General features: G+C 53.7%; 8 protein-coding genes across 8 annotated transcripts; 4 read left to right on the top strand and 4 right to left on the bottom strand.

Annotated features, from left to right (window-relative positions):
- Positions 1-14: 14 nt before the first annotated feature.
- M406DRAFT_229659 (FAD dependent oxidoreductase) lies at positions 15-1,463 on the bottom strand (the record flags this gene model as incomplete). Its single annotated transcript, XM_040915815.1, has 2 exons — positions 15-877; positions 947-1,463. Coding segments are annotated over 2 exons (1,380 nt in total), but the record flags the coding sequence as incomplete, so codon positions are not given.
- An 876-nt stretch (positions 1,464-2,339) lies between these two features.
- On the bottom strand, positions 2,340-3,440 carry M406DRAFT_73012 (uncharacterized protein; the record flags this gene model as incomplete). Its single annotated transcript, XM_040925602.1, has 5 exons — positions 2,340-2,386; positions 2,455-2,558; positions 2,730-2,758; positions 2,847-2,898; positions 3,193-3,440. The coding sequence occupies 5 exons, from the start codon at positions 3,438-3,440 to the stop codon at positions 2,340-2,342; spliced, it is 480 nt and encodes a 159-aa protein (XP_040771503.1).
- Positions 3,441-4,494: 1,054 nt separating this feature from the next.
- M406DRAFT_358215 (uncharacterized protein) lies at positions 4,495-5,220 on the bottom strand. The gene has a single exon (XM_040923833.1). It carries the CDS (start codon positions 5,067-5,069, stop codon positions 4,731-4,733), a length of 339 nt encoding a protein of 112 aa, XP_040771504.1. The 5' UTR covers positions 5,070-5,220; the 3' UTR covers positions 4,495-4,730.
- Positions 5,221-10,065: 4,845 nt separating this feature from the next.
- Positions 10,066-11,646, bottom strand: M406DRAFT_268664 (uncharacterized protein; the record flags this gene model as incomplete). Its single annotated transcript, XM_040917957.1, has 4 exons — positions 10,066-10,802; positions 10,873-10,978; positions 11,056-11,345; positions 11,412-11,646. 4 exons carry the CDS (start codon positions 11,644-11,646, stop codon positions 10,066-10,068), a joined length of 1,368 nt encoding a protein of 455 aa, XP_040771505.1.
- An 868-nt stretch (positions 11,647-12,514) lies between these two features.
- On the top strand, positions 12,515-15,423 carry M406DRAFT_63748 (uncharacterized protein; the record flags this gene model as incomplete). The annotated part of the gene is made up of 5 exons (XM_040924849.1): positions 12,515-12,663; positions 12,735-13,114; positions 13,207-13,250; positions 13,297-15,003; positions 15,106-15,423. 5 exons carry the CDS (start codon positions 12,515-12,517, stop codon positions 15,421-15,423), a joined length of 2,598 nt encoding a protein of 865 aa, XP_040771506.1.
- A 1,084-nt stretch (positions 15,424-16,507) lies between these two features.
- On the top strand, positions 16,508-17,414 carry M406DRAFT_47319 (family 5 carbohydrate esterase; the record flags this gene model as incomplete). Its single annotated transcript, XM_040924328.1, has 3 exons — positions 16,508-16,885; positions 16,983-17,100; positions 17,218-17,414. The coding sequence occupies 3 exons, from the start codon at positions 16,508-16,510 to the stop codon at positions 17,412-17,414; spliced, it is 693 nt and encodes a 230-aa protein (XP_040771507.1).
- A 558-nt stretch (positions 17,415-17,972) lies between these two features.
- On the top strand, positions 17,973-20,466 carry M406DRAFT_47249 (uncharacterized protein; the record flags this gene model as incomplete). Its single annotated transcript, XM_040924326.1, has 3 exons — positions 17,973-18,655; positions 18,729-19,960; positions 20,081-20,466. The coding sequence occupies 3 exons, from the start codon at positions 17,973-17,975 to the stop codon at positions 20,464-20,466; spliced, it is 2,301 nt and encodes a 766-aa protein (XP_040771508.1).
- A 3,195-nt stretch (positions 20,467-23,661) lies between these two features.
- On the top strand, positions 23,662-25,482 carry M406DRAFT_268538 (uncharacterized protein; the record flags this gene model as incomplete). Its single annotated transcript, XM_040917951.1, has 3 exons — positions 23,662-24,000; positions 24,082-24,227; positions 24,309-25,482. The coding sequence occupies 3 exons, from the start codon at positions 23,662-23,664 to the stop codon at positions 25,480-25,482; spliced, it is 1,659 nt and encodes a 552-aa protein (XP_040771509.1).
- Between the last annotated feature and the right edge of the window lie 1,966 nt (positions 25,483-27,448).

Genomic DNA, 27,448 nt, shown 5'->3' on the forward strand with positions numbered 1-27,448 from the left:
GGGCCCCAGTCCTCCCTCGCCTTCTCCGCCCTCTCAGCACCCACCAAAAACACCTGCGGCACACCATGCCCCTCCAGATCCCCCTCCATCATCCTCGCCACGCCCCGACCCGCCAGCGCACACCGCGGCATGCCATGTCCCGTGAACCCAGACGCAATATACAAGCCCTCCCCGCCGCCCAGGCTCTCCGGCACAGGACCGACCCAGGGGCTCTGGTCGCGCGAATACGCCATGATCCCAGTCCACTCCATGGCCGCCTCCAGCCCCCTCTTCTTGTTCTCCTCCTTGCCGTCAAGGTCCAGCACAGGCTCCAGCTCCGTGCGCAGCCACGCCGCCACCCTCTCCTCCACCACATCATCATGCCACTCGCCCACCGCCATGCCCTTGGCCAGGTGTCTGCCGCCGCCCAGGATCAGCTCCCCGCCGGGAAGTGGCCTCTGCACGAGGTACTCGTCCCGCGTCGCCGCGCTGTCGTCCTCGTCCTTGAGCCGGCCGAAGAACACGTACGAGTAGTCCAGCCCCACCCTCGGCTCCGTGGGCGGCAGCAGCGCGCCCACCTGGCCGCGCACCGGCACGATCAGGTCTGAGAAGGCCGGGAGCAGGCGTGACGTATAGCCGTTGGTGGCCAGGAGCACCTTGGGCGCCGTGATGGGCCCGCGCGCCGTCTGCACCGTCCACTGCCTGCCGTCGGCTGCCCTGGACACGCCCGTCACCGCCGTGTTAGTCTGCAGGTTGAAGGCGGCCGGCGCGTGTGTGGCCAGCAGCGTCTCGAGGACCCAGCACACCAGCTTGTACGGCCACATGCTGGCCGCGTACCGCTGCACGATGGCGCCCTTGACGTCGGGCTGGTTCAGGCGCAGGGTGTCCAGGGTCAAGCCTGCCGCCCAGTCATCTTCTCCTCCTTCTCCTTCTCCTTCCTTGCTGCTGCTGCTGCTGCCACGGCCACTCCGCACCACCCCGTCCGGCCCAACGGCGACAATCTTGTCGGCAAACTCGGGCACTTTTTCCCGCAGCCTGGGAACCGCCTCCTTGGCCGCCTCGTACACGTCCTCGCTGAGCATGGCGTGCACGCCCGGCAGGCTGCGCCACCCACACTGGACGCCCTCGCGCTCGACGAGATCCCGCAGGAAGAAGTACGTCTCCAGCTCGAACCTGGCCACCTCGGGCGACGTGCCGTACAGGAACGGCTGGCAGTGGCCGCCGTTGCGGCCCGTGGCGCCCCAGCAGGCCTCGCGGGCCTCGAGCATGACGAGGCGCGAGCTGGGCTGGGCTTCTTTGAGGAAGCGCGCGGCGAAGGAGCCCGTCATGCCGGTGCCGATGATGATGGTGTCGGCTGTGGCGGGGAGGTCGGCTGTCGTGCGGTGGTTGAGGAGCTTTGGGGAGGGGTCTTTGTGCCAGTAGGAGAGGGTTGAGTTGGGCACGGGTAGGCCTGACTGGCCTTCTCTGACCTCGCGGAGGACCATTTTTGAGGGAATATGAGGGGTGTGGGGCGGTCCTCACGAAGGGAATTTGTGAGTTGGTAAGTGAGTGAGTGATTGTGAGTGTGTGTGTGTGTGAAAATGAAGAAGAAGAAGTGGGATTGAAAGAATATTCTGAATAAATAGAAAGTGAAAAAGAGAGAGTCAAAAAATCGAGACTTGAGAAGAAACATGCGTAAGATGATGCACTCTGATAATAATTAGTTGAGCCGACTCCGGGCCCGGAAGTAGAGCGGGGAAGCCCACCGGCACCTTTATCTTCAAAAGGTACCCACGTGGTGATTATTTCACAGTTATCGCACGCCTCGGCTGGAAGAACCATATTGGGCTTGGGATACAAATGACAGGTCTGGATTAATGGAACTGTCTTTTTAAAAGTGTACTTTCTCGTGTTGGTCTAGACATTTTTGAACTGACCGTGTTTGGATGGCCCTTTAACAGAGTCTCCTTGCTGTCAATTCAAACGTAATGAGTATTACAACTACTCTAAGGGATGGATATTAACCTTTCGCCACATTGGCAATATTGAACTTCAACAATTGTTCATTAGCCTAAGGCTAACTGCGTTCCAGTGTTCTGCATAGGAGCTACGGTATAGACTGCCCGGGCGTCGAAGTGTTGACATTCATTTTTGAAGAGCATCGTACGTCCCTTTGGAGAGCATGTTTGTCAAGCAGCAGATACTAGTGAACACAGGGCTTGGTTCCAAAATTCAATGCTTGTACGTGCTCAATGGTCTTGTGTTGCTTTGTCACACACTTCTTTATCTGTCTAATTACGGTACAATTGCATTGTTGCGGTACATAACAACTTAGTTTCGACCTCACAATCTGTGTATTTTGGTCCAGATGCGCCCATATGTTAATACATCTTCAATATTGACGATCGTTCCAATAAGTTGGTCAAGTCTAATATCATGTATACCAAATATAGCAAAGCTCAAGACCTACCTCTTCTTACTGATTACTCTACTTACCAACATATTTTGCTCGTCCGTGCTCAGATAAGTCAATTGACTTGACGGCCTGTCTCTGCAGAGAGCCCCATACGAGTACTGTCTCACAGAATAGATGTGCTTGTCTCCGATGATTGTCAGCAGAGACATCAGATTATGGAGGACTACTTGGTCATCTAGGTAGCAATGTGAACACTTACAGTTACAAGCGAGTGTTGCCCCTGACCACTTTTCATCCACTGAATGTTATGCTTGATTTGGACCCGAGCACCAACCAGTTCCTTGAAACAACTTACCTTATCCTCAATCCTGTCCAGATAAGACGCTGTAATCAGTTTTCCCTCAGAATATTCATTACTACTTACAATTGCAATCCAATGTCACTGGCTAAGTCGCTAGGAGCAACTACCTACAACTTGGTAGACTAGACTGCTCCTCAGAAAGGCAAGATTAACGAGTTGCAGCCTCGAGTATTAGCAAAATAGTACTGTAAATCAAAACGCCACATGGAAGAATGACTTAGCCGAGTTACGTGACATCTTGTACCAGAGAGCAAGTGTCCGGATGAACATATCTTTTGTGCAGTCAGTAAGATCCCGCTCCAAAGGGAGAGAATGTGAAAAAGAATGTGAGAGGAAATGGAAGACAAAGTGCGTCTCTCTCTCTCTCTCTCTCTCTCTCTCTGTCTCCCCCTCGCCATTAGCCACCAACTCACCTGCAACAACAAAATTTGTCTGCACAATCAACAGAGCGAGCTACTTCTTGGACAATCCGCCCGTGCTGTACTGCACACCAGAGTTCGCGCTGCCGTACTTTTCCTTGCGGAAATTGCATGCAGAACACAGTCCCTGGACCTTCTCGATGCCCTGCGGGTTCTCATCCCAGCAGCACAGCCTGGTAGAAGGCTTGTCTTTGCCCTGGGTGAGTCCGATGGCGCACTGGGAGCCGGGGCGGACCGTCACCTGGGAGTGGGAGCAGTCGTACTCGATCCAGTGTGTGCCGCACATCTTGGGCGGATGGGGGAAGACGTATCGCAATTACCAGGCAATGCTGGTAAAGGCGAGAGTGTGAGAGGAGATGGGAGATTCTTGGCCCATGCAGTGGTGATTGATTGGGTGCTGAGTGTTGACTATTTCCACTGTTGCAGGGCCAAGAAGAGGAGGAAGAAGGCTTCAGTGGAAAGGAGTCCAACAACTCAGTAGACCAATGAGGGTTTTCGTAAGGGAAAGAAGCTGGCTTTCTCGCAACTCTAGAAGAGATCGTTCTGTAATGATTGGTGGATTGTGATGTCAAGTTGTGTAGAACACCGCAGAGCCACGAGCGGTACACTTGTTTATAATATGCAGTACACTTTGGGTAACATGGCTGTAGACAGAATATTTCACTGCCTTCGCCAACCCAAAGCTGAACACGCACGCTACTCATCTGGAGGAAGGCTAAATTAAGACCAGGAAGCTCATTGTTACAACCATTCACTACTCAGTAATCATGGAATAACAGCCACAGGCTGGTGTTTGAACAGTGCCTTTGTGCTCCTAGAGTGGGACTGTAAAGAGCCTGCTTCACCCGTCTGCCCCCCTTGGAGCCTGTGCAATGGAGCTTTGTCTGAAGGTTTCAGCGTCAAGGGTCTCTGTAAATTTCTCAAGCACGGAGAAGAAAGCTCCTGCAGGTGTGATTTGTGCTTTAGAGAAGGAATTGGTAGTCTTTCTTTGGTGAGGGTTTGCTACAATAATTTGAACTTTTGGCGAAAGCGCATTTGGGCATAGCAGAAAAAGTCACAGAGCCGAAGAGGGTTGATGGAATTGGATATTCAAATTGTAGCTTGAGAGGATTACTGCGTGAGACGGATGAGAGATATTTATATCAAGCAGCTTGAACATGCTTGAGGTGGAGTATTGAATGAATGTGAAAGGACATTGAGATGGCAAATCGGCTTTCCCAAAGGACAACACAGGTTCACACATAGAAAGAGGATTTCCGCCCTGTGCTTTGTTCACCCCACAAGACAGTCAATCCCACGGTTAGATGTCTTCCCCACAACCAACGTGGGTTTCCTCGAGTGGTTTTTGGCACTTTCCATTACTCCTTCGTGCGCAAAAGATGGCAGTATAAGAAGTTGCTGCTACGGAAACGGACGAAAGTAACATTCGGTAAAAACGCCAGAATTCCCTATCCGTCACGCCCCTAGACCCAAACTCCATTCGACACACGCTTCCCAAAGCAGTCTTGGCAATTTCATCTTTTTGATGGCCTTGCATAGTAAGAGACGCACATAGGCCAAGACATGAACAAGCCTTTTATTCGAACTTGCCCGCCCCAAACAATCCACCAACAACCTTGCCCCGGCCCTTAACAGCTTTGAACTTCTTCTCCTCCCTCCGCCTCTCCACCTCGACCAACTTGGCGCGGCGGTCCGTCTCCCGCGCGATGTAGCTAATCCCGCTCCTCTTGCCCGCGTTCTTCTTGATCTTGCCCCCTTCGCCAAACCCACTGCCATTACCGGCCGCACCGGCACTGGGTCCTGAGCTAGCTGTCGACGCGGTGCTCATGAGCGAGTTCGCCGTTGCCTTCCGCAGCAGTGTAGGGACCCTGAAGCCCCCATTCGCTGCTGTGGACGCAGGTGCCGCAAAGGCCATCCTGCCCACACCGGTGCTGCCGGTTGAGACAGTAGACGAGCCCTGCCGCTTGAGGCTGATCCGGTCGACCACTCCTGCGCCTGTGTGTCGGCGGCGGCGGCTGCTGGGATTGGAATTCTCCTTGTTAGACGTTGAGCCCTCATCATTGGAATCTTCGGCGTGGCCTTCACTATCGGAACCAAAGTCCGTAGCGGTGATGACTGTGTTGCTGCTTGGCTCGTCGAGGAGGTTGGAGAGCGTCTCGCGGATCTCACCGAGACTCGCTGGCCTGCGGCTGGCTTTGGTCCTGCGTTCGGCAGCTGGTCGCCGCTGAGCACCGGCGGCAGTAGCTTCGGTAGGTTGACTGTCCGGCACCACTGTCTGCTGCTCCTGGGACATGGCACCCGTCGTGGAGTTGGATAGCTGGGTCTCGTTGTTGCCTGCCCCCGGCTGGATCTCAAAGAGGAAGTCCATCTCCTCGTCACTCCCAATATCCTCGATTGTGCGCATGAATGCCTGGTTCCGCGGGTTCTCTGCAACCTTGGAGATGCGCTCATCCGTGAACAGAGCCTTCTGCATCTTGGCGAATTGGCGCCGCTTCATGCGGCGGCGGGCCTCGCCTCCGTCGTCAGAGTCTGAGAGATCGTAGTCTGCACCGCGCTTGCGTCGCAGCATTCCCCTGGTGATATCGTGGAAAAGTTTGTCGGTCTGCTTGGCATCTTCGGCTCGTTCGCGTTCGCTGGATCGGGAATTGTCAGCAGATGGACATATGAGAAGTAGATATGTGTGACGTACGCATGAAGGGCGGCGATCTTGAGCTCCTCGAGCTGGTTGCCCTGCGTCTGGTCATCGATCATCTCATGGACGGAGGCAAGGTCATCGTCGTCACTGTCCTCGCCATCGACGCCACCAAGACCAGCATACTCGTCCTCGGATTCTTCGGCCTGCTCCTGGACCATCTCCTTAGCCCTGCTCTTCTTTCTGTCGAACTCGTCTCGCTTCTTCTGTTTCTTTTCTCGTGCTGCGGCGTCCTTCATGACGTTGAAGGCTGTAGGCTTAGAGGCAGCATCGTAATCGTCTTCATCATCTTCCGAGTCCGAAGCAATGACGGCCTTCCTCCTGAGACGTCCTCGCTTTTGCAACAACGGGGATTCATGTGACATGTCTTTGATCGGGCTTGTGTCGTGGGCCACCGTGCTGATGGTGGACACAGGCTGCTCAACAAATCTCTCCTTGAGAGGGGTCCAGTCCTGGAAGCCACCATCTTGCGTGGGAATGATCAGCTGAGAAGGCTGACTACCAAGATCGTCCCTTAAGAGACTGTCGAGGCCATGAGTCTGAGACTGCGTGAAGTCAAGCTGGATCTGAGACTCCTTCTCACTGCCCTGTGTCTCTCTCTGCGTGGCCGGGACGTCCTGGCTATCCAGTATCATGGCGTCCGAAGTCGCACTATCGTTCTGCGAGAACTGCGAGTCAGGGAAATTGTCGAACGTAGGCATGGGCTGTGACGGAGAGACCATAGGACCCGTTTGACTGTCGTCCATCGTTCCTGCAAATATCTGGGTGAGGCGCAGTCCGGCGGGCTCTCCATTGTCGACTGGCAGTCCGGGGATAAAGGTCTTCGCAGCAGATCGCAGAACCGAGGTTGGAACTTCAGGTGACGTATGCGTGTTGGGGCGAGGTGTAAAGGTGACGGCTTGAGTGGCAATCGGTTTGGGAGTGAAGTTGATGGCATGCGACTTCAATGGCTTTGGGGTCGCCTCGATCTCGAGATGATCATCGTCAGACTTGACGGCGAGAGACACCTTGGGACGACGAGCTTGCGCAAAGGCTGGTGCCTCGTCCATTCCATCCTCATCTTCGGCACCCCAGCGGTGTTTCTCTTCCTCCTCGTCAGGGTCGACCCATGACTTTTCAGACTCGGAGGCCGAGCCCTCACTTTCAGCATCCTCGTCTGCAGCATCATCGATCAGATTGTGCACAGCAGAAGAATTCTCTGCAGTGTCTTCAGCCTCGGGGCCCGCAGCTTCCTCTTCCTCGACCTGTTCTTCATCATCGTCATCACCGTCAACAACCATGCCCTCGGTATTGTCTTCCTCTTCTTCAGAACCAGATAGCTCGATGTCGATGTCGTTCTCGTCCTTATCGCCTGCCTCTGAAGCCTCTGCTTCGTAATCGTCATCGTCGCTTGCACTATCGTCCCAAGCCAGCGGATCATCACCCTTAGCTCGCTTCTCCTTCTTAGCCTCCTCTCTCTCACGATGCATGATCTCTTCGGCCTCTCGTCTCGCACGTGCCACCATATCCTCGATCTGCTCGCGGTCACGCTCACGCTCCTCTTCCGTCTGAATGTGGATGCCCTTTGCCTTGAGCATCTCCAGCCGCCTCTCACGCTCCAGTTTCGCCTGCTCTCTGGCGCGTTGCTGGAGGTGAGCCTGAAGCTCGCCGGGCGTCATTGCGGCTTTGTCCGTCTTCTTGTGCGTCTTACGCTCAGGAGAGTCGAGGTGAGCAAGCTGTCGGAGGAGGCGAAGAGATTTAGATTCCCTTGCTTTGCCCGTAGGGATACGGTCAAATACGGCGTCGAGTTTGCTTTTCTTGTTGATGATCATGAGCTCATCTTCATTGTCAGAGCCCAGAGCAACTTGATTTGCTTGGATGGAAGAAATCTTGACCCTGAATTGTCGCTTGGGTGCAGCAGCTTTGAGAGGGGTCTGGGCTTGACGACTTGGAGAGCTGCCTTGGGCTCTGAATGTGTCAAGGGGTTTGCGTGCAAAGGCTGTTATGTCCATGATGTCGACCAAATCTGCATCATCATCATCGTCACCCCTTTCTAACCTCTCACTGAACACTGTAGTCTGTTGTGTCTGTGCTGACTCGAGGTCCTTACCCAACACATCCTCTGCTCTCGCAGGAGGTGAGCTGGGAGGAGTCCCAGCATCCAGCATCTCAGCATCTGTGCTCTTTGTAGATGTAGGTGTCTGTGGCCGACTCGAGCTCTCCTTTGCAGGCACGTTTCCGCTGGGATTGAAGTTGAACCTCTCAAACAGCGAGGACTTGGCGATTTTCTTCTTGGTCTTGGCCTCATGGGCGAGTTGCATCGCACGCTGCATGCGCTGCGTCTCGCGGTTCATCTCCTCGATGGCCTTCTTGCTAGCCTTACGCGAGGGTCGAGACTGTTGGCCCTGGGTGAGCTTGCGACCCCCTTCGTCGTCGGTGATATCGGAAACGTCGTCATCGTTGTCGTCGCCCAGCTGTTCCAGTGCTGCTGCGGCGCGGGCCTCCTTCTTGCGGACCTCCTCGGCCTCGCGGGCCAGACGCTCCTTGCGCTTCCTCTCCACGAGGGCTTTGAAGCGGTCGCTCTTGAGAGGTGGCAGGTCTGAGTCGCTCGCGGAATCCCCAACAGGGTTCTCCTGACCAGACGGAGGAGGCTTGGAGGGAGTAACAAAGAGACCCGGTGATGTCTCTGCCCGGGGTGTTGGGTCACTGGGCTCGGGAGTACTGCTCTGTCGGTTCCTCAGCTTCAACTGCCTCGATCGAACGGGCATGTCCTCGTCTTCGTCACCGTTCTCCGCATCGTCCTCGATCCCCGCCGTCTTGCTACTCGCGTGGTGGTCTTGCGTGTTCACGTCCTCGCCTCCTACCGACTTCCCCACGCGTCGCGTCGCGTCTTTTACGTCTTCCAAGGCCCCGCCCTGCATCCGAGCCGCGAGCCGGCCTCTAGGACGTACAATGGCCTCCTCCTCCTCATCGTCGTCGTTGGACATGTCGTCGCCCTGGACAAGCGAAGGGGAGGCAAGTCGAGGCAATCGTGCCTTTCTTGCCGGCAACTTGGGCACATCCTCATCCGAGTCGCTGTCGACAGTCGCTAGCAATTTTCGTAGTCTCGACTGCGGTGACAAGTCGAAGCGGTCGGGAGATGCTGCGCTTCGGGTCGGAGAGGAAGTCGCAGGTTGAGGTGAAGCCATGGTTATTATTGTTGTGGAAATAAAAATGCAGGGCTTCAAAAATCTGTATGTATGGCGCAAACACGACCAAATATCATAGCGGCACCATTATTTTCTTTTTCTGTCTCTTTCGCCCTGGTCAATTGGTTCGTTCTGTTGCTTGTGAAAATGGTACGAATAATGGCGGCTCGATGTGGAAGTCGACGTGCAGTGGGGGAAAACGCGGTTGGGGGCTCGTTTACGCGACGTCGAGCCCCCCTACGCGTCTGGCAGGGGTGGGCTGTAAATATCCACTGAAGTCATGGTAGCACTATAGGGATTGATGCCAAACCAAAGCTGCATGCTCTTGATATTATTTACTATCTTCTAAAAAAGAGAAGAGGTCGGACAAAAAGAAGTCGACGTGAATATTTAATCTTGATTACTTCTAAAACTTTTTAATATGCTCTCGCAGCTCCTTTGCGACAACAATCGCAGAGTTTGTTTTAAAAGGTGCTGCCTTCTCAGCCTTAGCTCTGGAACCCGGACAGGTGCTGGAACAGTGAGTTTTACTTGCAGAGGGGAAGATGGGCCATGTCTAGTGCAGCTTATACCACCAGTGGGCTGAGGGAGACCTCAAAGTCCCTGTAGCCACCACCTTTTCCCCGATACAGACAGACCTTACTGTCAAAGCTCCCTGCCCTTCCTGGCATCACTGCCAGTCATCTTGACACACATTTAGTAATTCAAATGCCCTTCCTTCTCCAGGCTTTCCTTCCACCTTTGGGTATCGTCCCTGAAAACACGTTTTTCAAACCATCCCAGGCTCGTAAGCCGTATATCCTCGAACGCCGAGAGATCCTAGAAATACACCACATATCGAAGAGGAGAAGCCGCTGAGCCGTTGTCTCTGCGACTTGCTCAGTTGACATGCCCAACTTGATCCAGGTCTGGAACGCTGAATGTTGTAATCACCCCCAAGAACGCCAATGCCGCGAACCATAAATCTTTTTTCGCCCCCTTCTTTCTCTGTTGTTAAATGCCCTCAAGAAACTCGCTCTAATATCGTCTGGTATGGACCAGTGCCGAATGCTCTATGCGACTGCCAAGGTGGAATCCAGTACGGCATCTAGAGCATCCAAAGCACCGTCGTCTGCACCGGCCCAGTAGTAGTCTGTGTCGATGTCCATCTCGTCATCGTGCGACACGCCGTTTGACAATTGTGGCTGCTTGCCCTTGTCAGCACCAGCTATCGGCAGATCGCCGCCGCCGCCGCCCCCGCGACTCATGGCCTCCTTCTCGTACCCCTCTATGTACGTGTAGTCGTCGAGATGCTCCAGCTCTCCGTCACGGTAGTTGTTTTGCAGACCTCTGATGAGCACCGGGAATTGGGCCATGCCGCAGTCCGCGACTTCAAGCGCCAGCGACAGATCACCCATGTTCAGAGGCCCTCTCTCGCTGGCATGTTTCGACTCGATGGGTAGCAAGCCGCACTTATCCCTCAGTATCTCGCCTCTTTGTGCTGCGTCTTCTTCCTTGGAAAGTTGCTTCTTATATTTGAATGTTTGTATCCACCCGGAGCCAGTGCCGAAGCCCGCACTGCCCGATTCGCCAGGCCCGTTGCTCCGAGTCCTGCTGAATATCGAGGTTAAGACCTCCTTGATGAAGGATTCGGTTGCAGCTGATACCAAATGGGCAGAGTCTGGGGCGGCAGATTCCAGACCAGCTTCGTAGCAGTAGGGTAGCATACGCGAGTCGACGTAGCCAACCTCGGGGAATTCGCCTGATTCGAGCGAGAGTGGATTCAGGTGTCGCTTCCTGATGTCTTGCTCTCGGTCTGGTGCACCCGTCAGCAAATGGAATCCAATCCCCAGGACAGAGCAAGCAATGCGCCGACATACTCATATTCAGGCCACTACTTGGCGCGCTTTCCTCAGCCAGTCGAGGGCGTTTCGCTCGTTGGTGATGCTCAGTGAAGAGGTCGGCCATGGAGACGTAGGGATCGACCTGGGTGTGCTAACGTCAGCATATCGGTAACGATGAACGGAAGGGTAACCGTCCAGACTGGAGATGGGTAACCGTACTTCGTTCTGTTGCAAGTCTTTGATTCGTCTTCGATCACGACTGGGCAGTTGCATGACCTCTGCCTTCAGCCGCCTCTCCGCCGCATCGCCAGACGTCGCCTTGTTCCCTGCACCCAGGGCTGGCTTGTCGTTGGCACTGACCCAAGGGGCCAGACCCGGGTCGGGCATCTCGCGGGTGACATTGGCATAGAGCCCAGAGAGGAGCTGATTGTGTAGATGTTCGACCTCGCCATTGGGGGACGTAATTATAGAATCGATCCTATCCGAGAATTCGCTTTGGTTCAGTCGCCCTGTATGTATTTGTCAGCATGGTCCGAAGGGAGACAAGAGATAGGAAAATCTGAGGGTAGACTAACCGATGAAGAACTGGGTCAATGCTTCCTTATACGTTGCCCATTGTTCGGTGCCGATATTTGCCTTGAGGGCGGAATATATGGGCTCAAGATCGATCCGTGCAGGTATTATCTGACTTGTCTTGGAAGGTTTGGCGTTTGCAGAGGGCGTGGATACGGTTATAGTCTTGGATGCGAAGGTGGGAGTCGAGAGGGTGACCGCTGGTCGCGACAGGTCGGCTGGGTTGATGTCAGGCATCTTGGCTGGGGGGTCGGGGGGGGGGGGGTGGAACTTTCGCGGACGCGATCGAGGATAGAGCCGAGGGATGTAGCGAGTCGCCTGAGAGAAAATGTGCCTACCGCCTCGCGGCAGGGTCGGCAATCAGGGCATGAGACGAGTGCCTAAAGTCATGCGATCATGATTCTCAATCTGGATTGATGGATTAGGTCCGTGGTGGGCTGAGAATAGATGGTGAAGTTGAGGCTGGGGATGGAAGGAGGTTGGAATTGAGTTGCGTTTACGAGCTGGCCGCACGAGTCGCAAACCACAGGCAAGACAGGAGATACAGTGGGCAGAAACCCCTACGAAGCCGCCCTAGCCCTAGCGCAGCACCCTAGCAGATCTCTCCAAGGAGCCCCAGAGGAGGCGGTGGGGTCTGCAATACTTCAACAGGCGCATATGTACATAATTGAGTAATTTAGTAACATAGACATATGTATGCCTCCAGTCATATTTTATTCCGCTCAGACTGTATTTCATGTACTGTTATGTCGCATTCGATCCTCTCTCCTCAACAGGTAGGATCACAGCCATATCATATCGTGTTCGTTGCTTGCTTGGGTGGTCTGCGCAAAGATGAGCTGAGAGGACTGAGCGCATCCTTCAGAGCCGCTAAAGAGAATCTACATCCAGCCCCCTCCTCCCCTCAACGATCTGCCGAATCGACGGCAGCGCGCGCACCACAAGACCGCAAGACGCGTCAGTTTGAAGTCAACATTCACTCCACCTAACGGTACATCACGCTGCATTGCACACGTTGTTGCCTCTCCTCGACTACTCGCCACACAGGGACTCTTAGTGCTTGCGTCGTGGATGTTTTGTGGTCCCATTTTGCCAAAATGCGACCATGTCGCGCAATAATCAGAAGCATGTCGACGCCGGTATCAAGCAGCTCGTAGGGCACATCATTCCCAAGGCCAGAAGAGAGGAGGATAGGCTCTTCGTCCAAGATACGGTGGACGAGCACATCGAGCTGGCACATGCGATCCTCAATGAGTAAGAGGACACCCCGAAGCTGCATCTCTTTTCCCAACTCCCTAGGCCCTTGTTGACTTTCTATGTGGCAGCAACTCGTCCCCCGCTATCTCTGCCGACAGCAACCATGCCCACGACTTGATTAAGAAGAAGCTGGTCCAGACTAATCCAAGTGCTGCCTTGCGATTCACAAACCTGTACACACGCCTGCTTTCTGTTCCGGTGCTCCAGCAAAAATGGGCCATTCTATATCTTTTGTATCAGCTCGCCGACTCCCCCGACCCAGATGAACCCCTGCCTCTCGAGGCCTTGAGACAAATCGCTGGAAATAAGAGGGTCGAGGCCATACGGCGTAGCGAGACGGAACCAGCTTTGCAATCTTCGAAAAGCCCCTCGAGGGAAGACGAGCAGTTTAGGGAAGCTTTCCAACCTAGTGGCCTGAAGAAGTTCCCGCCGGAGGAGGCGAGACGGGGTCCAGATGAATCGAGAGGCGAGGACGAGATTGAGGAGAGTGCCGACGCCAGAGATGTCGCACTGAAATCCAAGTTCCTTTCCGACAATCAGACCGATTTGGACCCGCCGGAAACCTCGCTTCTGCGAGATCTACCGTTCACGCTCCAGGGACTATCTTCCACTTCTCTGCCGTTCGGCAAGGAGGACAGTCTCAAGCTACCGGCCACACTTCCGCCTCCCCTGATATCTCTCCTGCATAGCCTGGCCGAGCCATCACTCCTGTACAAGAGCCTCACAGACTGGGTCAAGACCCCTGCAGGAGGGCTCCTGGGGCAAAGCCTGCGGGCGGCAGTGAACGAGGAGTTGAGGGCTTACTTAAGCCTGATAGCCACTCTGGAGGGTCAGATCCGGCGCGCACTATCCTCTCTAGATGAGTCGGCGCCACGAAATGGTATCGGGAAGGCTGGGGTGACGTTGAAACGGATGGTCGTTTGGACCCGAGAGGCAACGATGGGCCTGCGGCTTTTGAGTCTGATCGCAGAGGAATCGAAAAGCAAGAAGGGCGGCCAGCTGATCACCTTGATCCATGGCTTCTCTACGTCACACGGCGACCCCATCGTTGCAGCATTTGCAGAGCGCCTGCTGGGCTCCGTGACGAGACCATTTTACGACATACTCCGACACTGGATATACGACGGAGAGCTGCAGGACCCCTATCGGGAATTTTTTGTGAAGGAACAGGATCCCAATGACGAGGAGCGGCAGGACCTCAAAGCTCGTGGCATGAGTAGCGTCTGGAACGACAAGTATGAGGTTGACAAGGGGATGATACCGAGCATCACTACTGATGACTTTGCCCAAAAGGTGTTTTTGATCGGCAAGTCACTTAACTTCATTCGGCACAGCTGTGGCGACGCCCCGTGGGTAGACGACTACTCAAAGTCTTCCTCCAAAGAACTTCGATATGGCGACACAGCAACACTCGAAGCGTGGATTGACGAGGCGTACAAAACCACGATGAAACGCCTGATGGATCTGATGACGGCCAAATTCCACCTCTTCCACCATCTCAAGGCCCTGAAGAGCTATCTCCTGCTGGGGCAGGGTGACTTTATCGCCCTGCTCATGGAATCCCTCGCAGCCAATCTCGACCGACCTGCCGGTGCGCAATACCGCCACACCCTCACAGCCCAGCTGGAACATGCCATCCGAGGCTCCAATGCCCAATACGAGTCCCCTGAAGTCCTTCGCCGCCTCGATGCACGTATGCTGCAGCTCTCCCACGGTGACATTGGCTGGGACTGCTTCACGCTGGAATATAAGGTCGACGCACCGACAGATGTTGTCGTCACCGAGTGGGGCAACAAGCAGTATCTCAAGGTTTTCAACTTTCTCTGGAAGATCAAGCGGGTAGAGTTTGCCCTCTCGTCTACGTGGCGAAGGTGTATGACAGGCGCGCGGGGTGTTCTGCAGACGAATGATGGTGCGATGCTTGAGACATGGAAGGCTACGCGTGGTGTGCTGGCAGAGATGATTCACTTTGTCGGCCAGCTGCAGTACTACATCCTGTTCGAAGTGATTGAGTCCAGCTGGGACGAGCTGCAGAAGGGCATCGCCAAGGACGACTGCACGCTGGACGACCTGATCAAAGCACACTCCAAGTTCCTCAACTCTATCACGCGCAAGGGTCTGCTCGGCGCCAAGCGAAAGTCATACCACGAGCCATCAGCCGCGGGGGGCGAGGACCGGAATGGCTACCTTGTTCAGCTCAAGGATATCCTCGACAACATGCTGTCGTACCGAGATTCAGTCGATGGACTCTACTCATGGTCCGTCTCAGAGTTCACGCGCCGGCAGGAGGCGGACGTACGTACGAGCTCGGCCGCCACAACGGGCTTCGGGACGGGCGTACACCGGCAGCTCTTCCCATCCCGCCAGCAGGGACACGTGAAGTCAGCCTCAGCGGCCACATCTACCCGCGGCTCACAGCCCAACACGCCCATCATGGAGGCGTCCACCTTGGATGACCCCTTCGCCTCATTCGGCTCGGCCGCCGGGCTGGTCTCGGAACTCCCTGCTCTACAAGAACGATTGAAGATGCTGGCCACCGCCTTTCAGAAGCAGCTGTGCGCCCTGCTCGGGGACTTGGCGTACCAACCCGACGTGGACCTCCGATTCCTAGGCGTCGCGATGAATTTTAATGATGCCTATGTGCCCATGAGACCCAAGTCGAGCAGGCACCAGGGAGCGGGGTCAGCGGCTGCAGTGCCTGGGTCGGCGGCGCCTGGGACGGCGAGAAGCGAGGTCGACAGGACGAGGTTGGGATGAACTGAGGTCACACACGTGGCCTGGAGGAATGGATGGGTGTGGATAGGGCCCGTTTAGCTCAGCTACCACTCACTCAACGGACTGCTTTGAAGATGTGTTACGAAAGAGGTTTATGGCGTTTAGCGTGTCTCGACTATGAGATCTTTTTGAGGACCATGCTTGAAAAGGAAACACAAAATGAAACGATGATACCAAACAAATACTTTCTTCCTGCCCTCGGATGTGGGACAGGCCATGCATCGCATCGCATTCGAGCCATGGACGGCTGGAAAGCCACGACAACGATCCGGCAACGAGCTTGGTCTTTGTAGAGAAGTATAAAATGTGAGTACCGAACAGGTCTTAGACGTTTGGGATACATGCGTTATGTTCACCTCGGCCCAAAAAAAGGAAGGAAAAAAAAAGAAAGAAAGAAAGAAAGAAAGAAAAAAGACCTGCGTCCACGAAACAAGCTGCGCGGACCTACCGATCTAGGTAATTGTTTCCCAAAAAAGTAAACAGTTCGTTGAGAAAGAGAGTGTGTGTGAGCGAGTCCAGTCCAGCAGGGATCCATCCTCTCAGATGCATAGAAAGGTCGTGGGAAATTCCTACAACAAAATGAAGGATACAAGAAAGATCTTTAAAGAGCAGGTGAGATCTTGCAAGACAGGCTCTTCTTTTATAACTTGCTTAATTTGGTAGGGAACTCGTGGCTCTTGGGTCACAACCCATGTCGACCCGACTTTCTGGATGGGGCGATCGGGTCCCGATGACAAGTCTCGTGCATATGCCGTCGCAACGGAGCTAGAACGCGTTGTCTGGTTGACTATACTCACGCCTTTGAAGACATACACAGAGACATAGAGTCTTCTAATATATATTTTTATAAATCCTGAGCATTATCATGGCTAATGGCTGAGAGGCTCGTCTGAGGGACAACAACTGGCGACCAGCTTCAAGACCCTCCTTTCCTATTCCTCCCTCCAGGCCGCTCACTTGCCTACCTAGCCTAGTCCCTCATTATACCTAGCCATTCGTTTTCGAAACCACTATCACTTTACCACAAATAGTCATCGAGCTGCTGTGTCTTTGTGTGTGTGTCAAGATGAAGTCGATCCTCACCTCAGTCTCGTTCCTGCTGAGCCTGGGCGTCGCCCTCGCTGCCCCAGCCCCAGCACCAGGCTTCCAGGAGACACGGTCCACCTCCCTCGTCCGCCGTAACTACACGGACCTATATGCGGACCAGCTGGTCGACGGCACGGCCTGCAGGGATGTCACCGTCATCTACGCCCGCGGCACCGACCAGGAGGGCAACATTGGCGAGCCCACGGATGTCGGCCCAGAGTTCCTCGATGACCTTGGAGTCTATGTCGGGATTAATAATCTGGCTGCGCAGGGAGTCAACTACTCGGCAGATGTTACTGGGTTTGAGGAGGGGGGAGATCCGACGGGGAGTGCGCTTATGGCAAACCTGACGAATCTTGTAAGTTGGTGGCAACAGAGAGAAGGAAGTTGGCTGAACACAGGTTTAGGGGAAGAGACTTCGTTTTGCTGACCTTGATGTGTCCTTGGTGGTGTAGGCCTATGAGCAATGCCCTGACACCCTCCTCGTGCTCTCTGGGTACAGCCAGGGTGGGCAGCTTGTGCATAATGCCGCTGACTTGCTCTCGACTGAGGTTACTGACTTTGTCGCTGCTGGTACGTCTCAACATTCTTTCGCCCTCCGCCCCCAGCAACATAGAATTTATGGAAGCCCAAGGAGTATCATCTGATGAGCTCACAAATTAACCCTTTCTTCTTTTTTCCTTCCTCTAGTTCTTATCTTTGGAGACCCAGATGATGGCGAGGATGTCGGCGACATCCCATCTTCCAAGGTGCATGTCATCTGCCACCCTCTGGACGGCATCTGCAAGGGCACGAGTATTGTCACCCCGGCTCACCTGGACTACCAAGAGGACTCGGACGCAGCAGCGCAGTGGGTTGCTGGAGAATTGGGATATTCGGTGTCATAATGAAGGATCAGACACACGTTCGACATACCCATTTTGGGGTCAAGAAAGACAGAAAAATATATCAATGGGCAAGACGTGCATTACCTTTGATTTATGCTTCAAATGCTCATGTATAATTGATTCAACATGCAATCACGCAATCTTGACCCCAGATAAATAAATAAAACAAGACGGATTTTGGTTGCTATTTTGTTAGTTGCCTTTTATGGCCTAGCGGAAGATCTACCCGAAACATCCCTGTCAGGTCCCTTCCCACCTGGAAAACGCGTCGCGAAGAAGAAGGCGCGTTTTTTGTTAATTGATGATTGATGTTTGGATCTCCAAATGACGACAAGAGCTGCCATGCACCTCAGCCCACCGTCACAGTCACCGCTGCGCATAGCCAACCGACGACAACACTTAAGCTGCCAACAGATTTGAACACTCCTTTATTTTTTCCCCTTCCACCAGCTTGAGATCACTCATCTACTTGCATAACCCCTCCTCCCTGCAGACAAGATGGCAGCCATGCATCTCAGCCCAAGCAAGCGACGCAAACACAAGGACATAGCAGGCGCCATGTTCACCGGCCGCGGTGTCGTCCCCCTCCCCACAGAGGCTCCCTCCTCGTCTCCAGCCTTTGGAACGCCAGTTCACCCCTTACGACCCTTCAGCGTGACAGCCAACACCAAGCAGGCGCCCATCCTGCCTATCCTCCTTCCGCCCGCGACCCTCCGACCCCTCGCGTTCCGCACCTTCACAAAGAAACACTCCCTCACCCTGACCTCGTCCGCGCTGCAGGAGCTGGCCACCTTCATTGGGCGGCACTGCGGCTCCGGATGGCGCGAGGAAGGTTTAGCAGAGAAGGTGCTGGAGGAGGTGGCACGGGCGTGGAAGGCCAGGAACGGCGGCGTCATTGTCGACGGGGCAAGTCCAGAGCTGAAGGAAATCCTGCGGGCACTGGAAGGAAATATGAGCGGTGGGAGGATCGCCACCGGTGCCAAGGGGCTCAGCCGGCAGAATAGTCTCCTGCTGGACGTCCAGCATCAGGAGGACGATCTGACCAACGCGAGGCTTGGCTTGCGGCCTACCTCGGCGCTGGTGAGAGAGGAGAGCGGTACGAGCTTTGGCATGTCGGCGCTCGAGGTCGACGAGAAGGACGACGACGAGGATATTCGGGATCCCAGGAAATGGCTGAAGGTGATCAGTGCCCTGGAGCAACCACGGTTCATCTACAATGTCGACAAGAAGCATTTCGAGAAGTGAGTTTCTAGTGTACTTGTGCGCCAAAGGATGGAACAGAAACATGCTGATGAGACATCGATAAATCAACAGAGAGATACGCAAACCCTCCCTCATGCCGCCTGCCTCCCACAGAACTGTCGTCTTCCGCAACCGCTTCAACGTCATACACCAGCGCCTCCTCCGCAACGAATCATTTCAAACCTCTGCAGTTCTAACCGCCCGCTCGACATCCCTTAAACGCTCCTCTGCTGCCTCCTCCTCCTCACCACATCAGTTCCACAAGATCACCCCGATAGCCAACCTCCTCGGCCGCCACGGCAGCCATCACATGCTCCTCGGCATGCTGACCGTCCTACCGACGGGCAATCTGGCCATCAGCGACCTCACGGGCTCGATCAAGCTCGACCTAACCCAGGCGCAGGCCATACCCGAGGACTCAGCCTGGTTCACGCCTGGCATGATCGTCCTTGTCGACGGCGTATATGAAGAGGAGGATGACGACGACGCGGCGGGCGGCAGCAGGGTTGGCCTGAGCGGGAGCTCTGGCGTCGGGGGCGTCCTCGGCGGGAAGTTTCAGGGGTTTTTTATAGGACAGCCGCCGTGTGAGAAGCGACGCGTCACGCTCGGGGTCAGTGGGCCGGACAGTGATACCATTGGAGGAGGGTTTGGCTGGATCGACTTCCTGGGCGTGGGAAGTGAACGGGCCATGGGCTCGCGCATGCGAAGGGTTCAGCAGAGGCTACTACGCAGGCCCTTGACCGATGACGATCCCGACCGTGGCCGCGGCAGGATCGTCGTGCTGGGCGAGATGAACCTAGACCAGCCCCGGACGCTCCAGGCTGTCAAGAAGATCCTGTCGGGCTATGCCAATGAGCCCGAGGGGGCAACACCGCTGTGTTTCGTGTTCACGGGTAATTTCACACAGCACGCCGTCATGGCGAGGGGCGGCAGTGGCGGCAGCGTGGAGTATAAGGAATATTTCGACTCTCTGGCGGCTGTGCTGGCTGAGTTTCCCATGCTCTTGACGTCGGCTACATTTGTATTTGTTCCCGGCGATAATGATGGGTGGGCTTCTGCATTCTCGGCGGGGGCTGCTACGCCTTTGCCGAGAAAGTCAGTCCCAGACCTGTTTACGAGCCGGGTAAGGAGGGCGTTTGCTACTGCGAACAATGAGATGGGCAAGAAGGAAGACGGTGGTAGCGGTAGTGGTGGGGAGGCCGTGTTCACGTCGAATCCGGCCAGGCTCAGCCTGTTTGGTCCTTGCCATGAGATTGTGCTGTTCAGGGATGACATGACTGCTCGGCTGAGGAGATCAGCTGTTCGTCTCAAGAAACCCCGAAGCACAGAAGGAGAAGCAACAGAAAATGGCGAAACGGTTCCCGACAGAGACGATGACGACTTCAACATGTCAGGCGCCAACGGCGCACAACAACCCCCTCCAGAGGAGGACGACGACGAGGAGGCCATGGACATCGACCCTTCCACCCCACGCAAACCCAGATCCAAGCCAAATGCCAACCCCGAAGTCCCTTACGACGTCCTCGCGGCGCGCAAGCTCGTCAAGACGGTCCTGGACCAGGGCTACCTCGCCCCCTTCCGACAGTCGGCCCGCCCCGTGCACTGGGACTACGCGAGCCCGCTGCACCTGTACCCACTGCCCACGGCCATGGTGCTGGTCGACACGACAGCACCAGCGTTCTGCGTCACGTATGAGGGGTGTCATGTGGTGAACCCAGGGGCGCTGCTGGTTACGGGGCGGAGGGGGTTGGCGAGGTGGGTGGAGTATGAGATTGGCAGGACAGGGAGGGTTAGGGAGGTTTTGTTCTAAAGCATGAGGGCGGTTTTGCAATAATGAAATGAATGATGCATCACACAACTATGTAGAATATCCATCCTTGATGGAATGGGATTGGACCGAATTTGCATGTCATCTTGAGAAGGCCAGCTTCCAGCTTGAGCAGCATGGCCAGTGATCATACTTCTTGAGGAGGTAGACGGAGAGAAGAGCAAAGCTCGAACATGAAAGAAGGAAAATCTATCTTGTACAATCTGGATCTCTCATCAGTTTCATGCCTTTTCTCAACCGTCATGGCTGAAGGCGCACGACCCTCCTCAACACCTTGCCTTGCATCTTTGATTGCTTGTTTGTGCCGGGAGAATGTATGTGTATTGGCTGACAAGAAATATCTGCGTGCCGATCCTTCTCATCAGATCATTCATAGACGAGTCTGTAAAGACGGTCCTGAACCGTGCCAAAGCTCAAGTGCCAGGCAAAACGTGGCAAACGATATGCTCCTTTCTCTCTTGCCCTCTCCATACCTGTTTCGGTAGAAATCTGTTCTATTGTCGTGAGAGGGTACTACACGTCGGTCTATTTTTTCCCCCTCATTGTTGGACAAGTTTTGGCCTCGTGGCTAGAACTTCAACATCTCATCGTGTGACCTCGGCCCTAACATACTACGTGTTCACCACATACCTGCGCGCATCGAAAATCGTCGTGACATTCACTCCTAGTATAGCACCCGATTGGGCACTCAGCATAGGAGTTCACTTTGCCTAGGGTATGATCGGCAACGACGGCAGCTAATTGTGTGTGCTGGTCAATCAGGGGAAGCCCGGGAATGTTCGGACCCGAGCAAGACACCACGGGCACCATCTGAACCCCGGGACGACCGCCGGGACCATACTTGAGTTTAATGTCGTGTAGCCTTTTGATTACAGGTCTGGAGTTCAGTAGTCAGGTAACTAAACAACCTTTTGAGCTGTTGTGTCACGGAATGAGTACCCAGTCAGTTCTTTGCCATTGTTTTCCCTTTCCTCCCCACTTTTGCTTTTCGGAAACGCAGCCCGAGACATGTTTTTCTTTTTCCTTCCCTTGGGTCCGCCGTTCTCGCACTAATCTAGAACACACTTAATTGCTGATCAGGACCCAGAGAAAGGCACAAAGAAAGGTCTCACTCCATTATCCAAAAAGAATGCTGTATAGTGATACTATGCTTTGCAAGTGGTGCTTGTTACTTCTCTGCTGATCTCTCGTGTAGGGGGAAACCCTGAGTAGAGCTAACGAAACACGAGTGAATCCATGGGGAAAAGAGGAGCCAGACTTCTGCAGCTTTCGGTATCTCTGGTATAAGCTAGGCCTGACCAAGAAATCGTTCTGTCGGTCATGGAACGGCGGCTAGAGGCGCTGATCTCGACAATGGATTCTTGTCCTGCTGTGACCTCCGCCTCTCTTGATCTATCCTGTGTACCGGCGGCTCTATAGAAATCCTCCATCAATGAGGCAAATTCCTGGTAAACTCCCGGAGAGTACAATGACGGTCTTGGTCATGTCCCTAGATCCTAACTAGCCCACGAGGTACTAATTTTATTGTTATTTTGTTTTTGGGACCCACCACAACACAGCATGAGACTTGATATTTTCGTATCACGAAGGACACGGCGAGTTGCCTGTATTGATTAACTTGAGCTAGAGACCATTACTACTGTGGCCATCCACGGATAGTGTCAGCCTTGAGATTCGTCCCCAGCGGGCGAGAATGAACTCGGTTTCGATCAAACTGAAGGGGCTTTATGCCCCAAGCCATCCATACTTCCCTCTGCGACTGAAAGGCCGTCTCAGCAATCAAGTAGTGATTTGATCCGAGCTCATTGTGAATTCTATGAGGGGGCCCAAGAGGCCTCTACCAAGCCACTCCCGTGTCCAAGAGGTCATCATCGTCGGGATTGTAACGGTGTTGGGCGTGTTGATAGCAGTCAGTTCTATCCTTCTTGTCTCTACCTCTCGCCTCTCTTCCCATTTTAGCTTATTACGACGCAATCGCCATGTCTGAACGCCTCATTTCGTTCAAACACAACCTCTTCAAGCCATCCACCCGCCCAAGCCCTTGACAAGACAAACCCTCAAGTCTCCAAGGTGGTGCTTCCTCAGCTTGCTTCCTGTGGCCCTTTGTTAAATGCAGCCCTCATATTATTGTGTGGTGGAGACACATTCATTTTCCTTCTTCTTTTCTTTGGTCCTGTGGCAGGACAAGACAAGGTTCGGCTACTTCCTTCCGGAAATTATCTCACTTCCGCCTTCGAATCCGAGCAAGCACGCACTCCCTAATCCCAAGGATAATCTTGGATTGAAGAATAAGCTACGGCTCATTAGAAAGAAGAGACCGGTCCCGGTCCCGGCTCCTTGGTCGGTCACCGCCCCGTCGGCGCTTGGGGCTTGCCCGCGGCGTCCCCCCATCATATCACGCCCCTCCAGGCTTGTCTTTGTTTGGTGGTTTGTTCCACTTTTTCAAACTAAAAAGTAGAGGAAGAAAGCAAGAAAGTAAATTAAAAAATCAAGGGTGGCATGGATGTTCACAAGTAGATGACAAGCGGGCTATTGTCTTCAGTGCGCGCCCGGGCTCATCAAGACAAGACAGTCTACCCGTCCCTCCAAGACCCGCCGCCACTTGAAGGAGGGCACATCATGCAGCCACCGATACTGATTTTGATTAATCATTACCTACGCTATCTCTCTAGTCACTCGGTAATGACCAGGATGGGGATGTTGGACTTTAAATCATCTTTACAGCCGCCGATATTACCGTTTCCCTAGGTTCTTGACATGCACGCACACGCCGTCAATGGCGTTTATACCGGCGTTTGATGCAGAGGAGAGAGTGAAAGAAAGAAATGATCTGGCGGTAGCCAAAAATGGATGCGCCCACAGGAATCGTTAGACAAGTCGGCAAGGTATGCATTGTGTAGCTGATGGGGGGAAGCCTTCCTCACTCTTAAATTTGTAAAACCGGCTGCTTCCATGATCATGCGTCTGCTCGTGAACTTTCTCTCTACTTGCTTATTTACTTACTCACGACACACTTTTAGGGCAGCATCATTCATTCTTCTGCTCTCCGCCGTCATAGTGGGCGTTCGTTCATGTCTCTCTGGTAGTCAAAAGATACTTAATTTTCTATCAGATCAGCGACAAATAGTACTACTGATCTCCGACTGATTTTCTTTGTCTTCCTTCTCATTCTCCATAATGTACACCTTTTGTGCGCTATTTCTCCTCCTGTTGCCCCTCGCCGCCAACGTGCTGGCGGCTACGGTCACCTTCGATTGGACCATCGACTGGGTGACAGCCGCACCGGATGGCTACTCCAGGCCCGTGATAGGAATCAACAGGCAGTGGCCGTGTCCTATCATCCAGGCCAACCAGGGTGATACTATCATTGTGAACATTCAGAACAATCTAGGAAACGAGACGACTGGCCTGCATTTCCACGGCATCAGACAATATGGGACGCCGGAGATGGACGGGCCTATTGCGGCTTCACAGTGCTCTGTGCCTCCGGGTTCCTCTTTTACATACCAATTTCAGGTTTGTTGATATGACGGTGACTATCATAATGACTTGAGATCAGCACACTGACGGACTTTGTGTATTTATCTCGCCGGTTAGGTTGACCAGCCGGGCACGTACTGGTACCACTCGCACGAGATGGGACAGTATCCTGATGGACTTAGAGGACCTCTCATTGTTCACGATCCCGATGACCCGTACAAAGGGCAAGTCGATGAGGAGGTCATCATGACGGTATCAGACTGGTAAGTTGCTACCAACCAATCATAGACAACATTCAAGTTCGTGAGGACAGAAGTTTACAAGCTCGCTTTCAGGTATCACAGCCAAACTATCCCACTGGTCCAGACCATGCTTCAGCCAAACAACACAGAGTTCATCCCTCCCCTCCCAAACAGTGTTATTCTCAACGAGGGCGGCAGCAACCAGATCCCCTTCCAGAAGGGTAAAACATACCGCATTCGCATGATCAATTTCTCCGCCCTCACTGCCGCCATGATCACCTTCCAGTCTCAGACCATGAAGATCATCATGCAGGATGGCTCCTACATCACTGAAGCAGACGCTGACCTAGTCCGGCTGGACTGCGCTCAACGATACGACGTCCTCCTCACCTCCAGTAGCAGCAGCAGCAACAGCAGTAACGATGAAAGTAATTATCCATTTCTTATCGCTCTAGATGTGAACAAAGACTACACCAACCCAAACGCCTCGCCACAACCCATCTCGTGGAACCACAATGAGACCGGATACCTCGTAGTCAATCCCAATAATATAAATACAACCTCCGTCGACATTGTTCACGCTTTTGACCCAGTAGATGACGCCAAGTTCACCAATGCCAACGGCGACGGTCCTTGGGGTCCAGTCACCCAGACGATCCAGCTTGACTTCAACTTCTGCTTCGACAACAACAGCATCCCCAGAGCCTGTCTGAACGGCCAGCCCTACGTGGACCAGCGCGTGCCCACCTTGTACACAGCCGCCACCACAGACGATGACAACACCGACCCGGTCGTGTACGGCGCAGTGAACCCCTTTATCGTCGAGCAAGGCCAGGTCGTTGACATCGTCCTCAACAACCTCGACACCGCCATCCACCCTTTCCACCTGCACGGCCACCAATTCCAGGTCATCGCCCGCCCGCCCAGCGGCACGGGACAGTGGCCTGGCACCACAGACGACGACGAGCCTGCCTATCCGCCCTCTAGGGATACCGTCTCCATCAACGGCGCCTCTTATGCCGTGCTCAGGTTCAAGGCTGACAACCCCGGCGTGTGGCTGTTCCACTGCCACATAGAGTGGCACGTCGAGATGGGGCTCACGGCAACTATCGTGGAGGGCCCGGAGCAGCTGCGCGGGCTCCAGATCCCAGAGGACCATATCGAGGCGTGTAAAGCTCAGGGTGCGCCGTATGAGGGTAATGCGGCTGGGAATACGGCGAATTATACGGATACGGCAGGCATGTTGTTTGTGAATCCTGCCACATATACCGGGTAAGTTACTTCCTTTTTCTCTCTCTATATATATGCAATGCGAGACATGTTTCTTTCTTGTCTGTTTGCTTTTTTTCGACAAAAAGCGTTTGGTGACTGACCTTTCATGCCAGAGCACTGTGGGAGCCGACAGCGACGGCAACCCCTCGACTGCTATCTCGTGTGGCGAGAATGAGGATGTGAAGGAACAAATTTATTCTTAACACAAATGTCACCGTGCAGTTGATGTTTTTCTTCCTCTTTCTCTCATTTCTTTTACTTTGGATAGGGTGGGATAAGCTGATATTATTTCTTCGGGAATGTCTTTGGCAAAGTTGAGATGTAGTAGTGACGGGGATGAAAGACAACCATGGTAATTAATACATAAGAAGCTTGATTGGTCGAGGGGAAAAGGAAGGCTCTTCGGTCCATAATCAATGTTCGCTGAGATATTCGCTCCCTTTCACCATGAGCCTGGGATTTATGGCACGGTGATCTCCTATTCTGGATTCGTTGCTTGTCTGAAGCTGTCCATCTCGATACTCTGGACGGAGGAGCAGTCTGCCCCGCAAGCGGTTGATGTTTTCTTTTTGAATCCGCGCCGGATCTCACATCTTGAGAGGGAGGACTGGTCCAATGGACAAATTATGGAATTTGGCTTCTGACCCGTGTATGGCTGGGTGATAAGCCATCGGTCCTCCTGATAGCAGTCGTTCTCACATAGGGATGTAGAGAAAACCAGCAAAGAGATCCCCAGGGATATATTGATTGAGAATCCGCCGCAGTCTGGCAGGTCGAAAGTCTTGGGCTTCTGAGTCGTAAAGTCGGGAGTAGTAATGTCGTTGTGAGCAGTGGAAACTGAAACATGCCATAGTTGCGTGGTTGAAGTAACTCTGTAAGAAGAGAATAGAAGCCTCTCAGCGGTCCTTCGGTCGAGGGGATGCAAACCGAGAAGGATGTCCGCTTTTTCGAGGTTGGCACAGCGTTGAACGCAATCACTATATAAGGGCAGACCCGCAGTACTTATTTGTAGCAATCATGCGATGACCGGACTTTCCTGACGGCTAGCGCTCGGGTTCGATCTAATCATTCCAACGAGCCACATTTCATTCGATGCTGCTTGTCACGCGCAAGCTGGACCGCAAGTAGAATTCTTCTTCCAACTCCGTAGGCCGTACTACGTTTCCCGTAAAACCCACCACTGTCTGACCACCAAACAAGGGTTTTGACGATACGTCCTCCTCGGGTGCTTCCGGGGGCTCTGGTAGGTCTGTGTGCGTGTCTGTGTATATGTCTGTGTGTGCGTCTGTGCGGCTGACCACCTGAATATCTAAAGAACTCGGTCTCTCAAGAGTCGTGACATGTCTGGGCTGCATCTCTGTTGGTTGGCTGGGATGAGCATGTACACTTGAAGAGCAATGTCTCGTGACTGTGCTGTCAAGTGTTTACAGCAACAAGTTATCGTCGGCAATTCACGCCCTCGGCGTGCCATGGTGCTGTAGGTAACTTTGACGGCCGCCTGTACAACTTCTTAACTAGATCACAATCCCTGATCTAGATGGAGAGCGTTGTGTATTTCAGTCAGCCGGCTTGCGATGGCACAGGAGATAGCCGGCCCAGGTGTCCGGTCGGGTGGCGCCGATTCAGCACCAAGATAGCTCGGTTGGTAGAAGGGGAGTTCTTCTAGAATGTTCTTGGGGTCTCAAAATGGTGACCCTCCCGCGGAACGCAAGATACCTTGAACACGAGGCTAGGCTTCCATAACCAGCCCGTAATCTTGTTGACGACTTAGACTAGGAGGCTAGGGAAGGTCGAAGGTGCTACTTCAATGGACTACTTTGTACGTTCTCTTGCATCTTAGGTTTCATGAGAACATGGCGGATAATCTGGTATTCAAAACTGTGCAAGAATGATTTTGGAATCTCAATGATGGAGTGATAGTCCGCCAGGAATATGCGGTTCCCATGCCCAACACCATGTCGTGTCTGCTG

This window comes from Cryphonectria parasitica, assembly GCF_011745365.1.
Source record: "Cryphonectria parasitica EP155 unplaced genomic scaffold M406scaffold_9, whole genome shotgun sequence".
Taxonomy (NCBI): domain Eukaryota; kingdom Fungi; phylum Ascomycota; class Sordariomycetes; order Diaporthales; family Cryphonectriaceae; genus Cryphonectria; species Cryphonectria parasitica.

Bases quoted from the DNA above. Each gene is read 5' to 3' on its own strand.
- M406DRAFT_358215 (XM_040923833.1), bottom strand. From the start codon at position 5,069: ATGGCCTTTGCGGCACCTGCGTCCACAGCAGCGAATGGGGGCTTCAGG.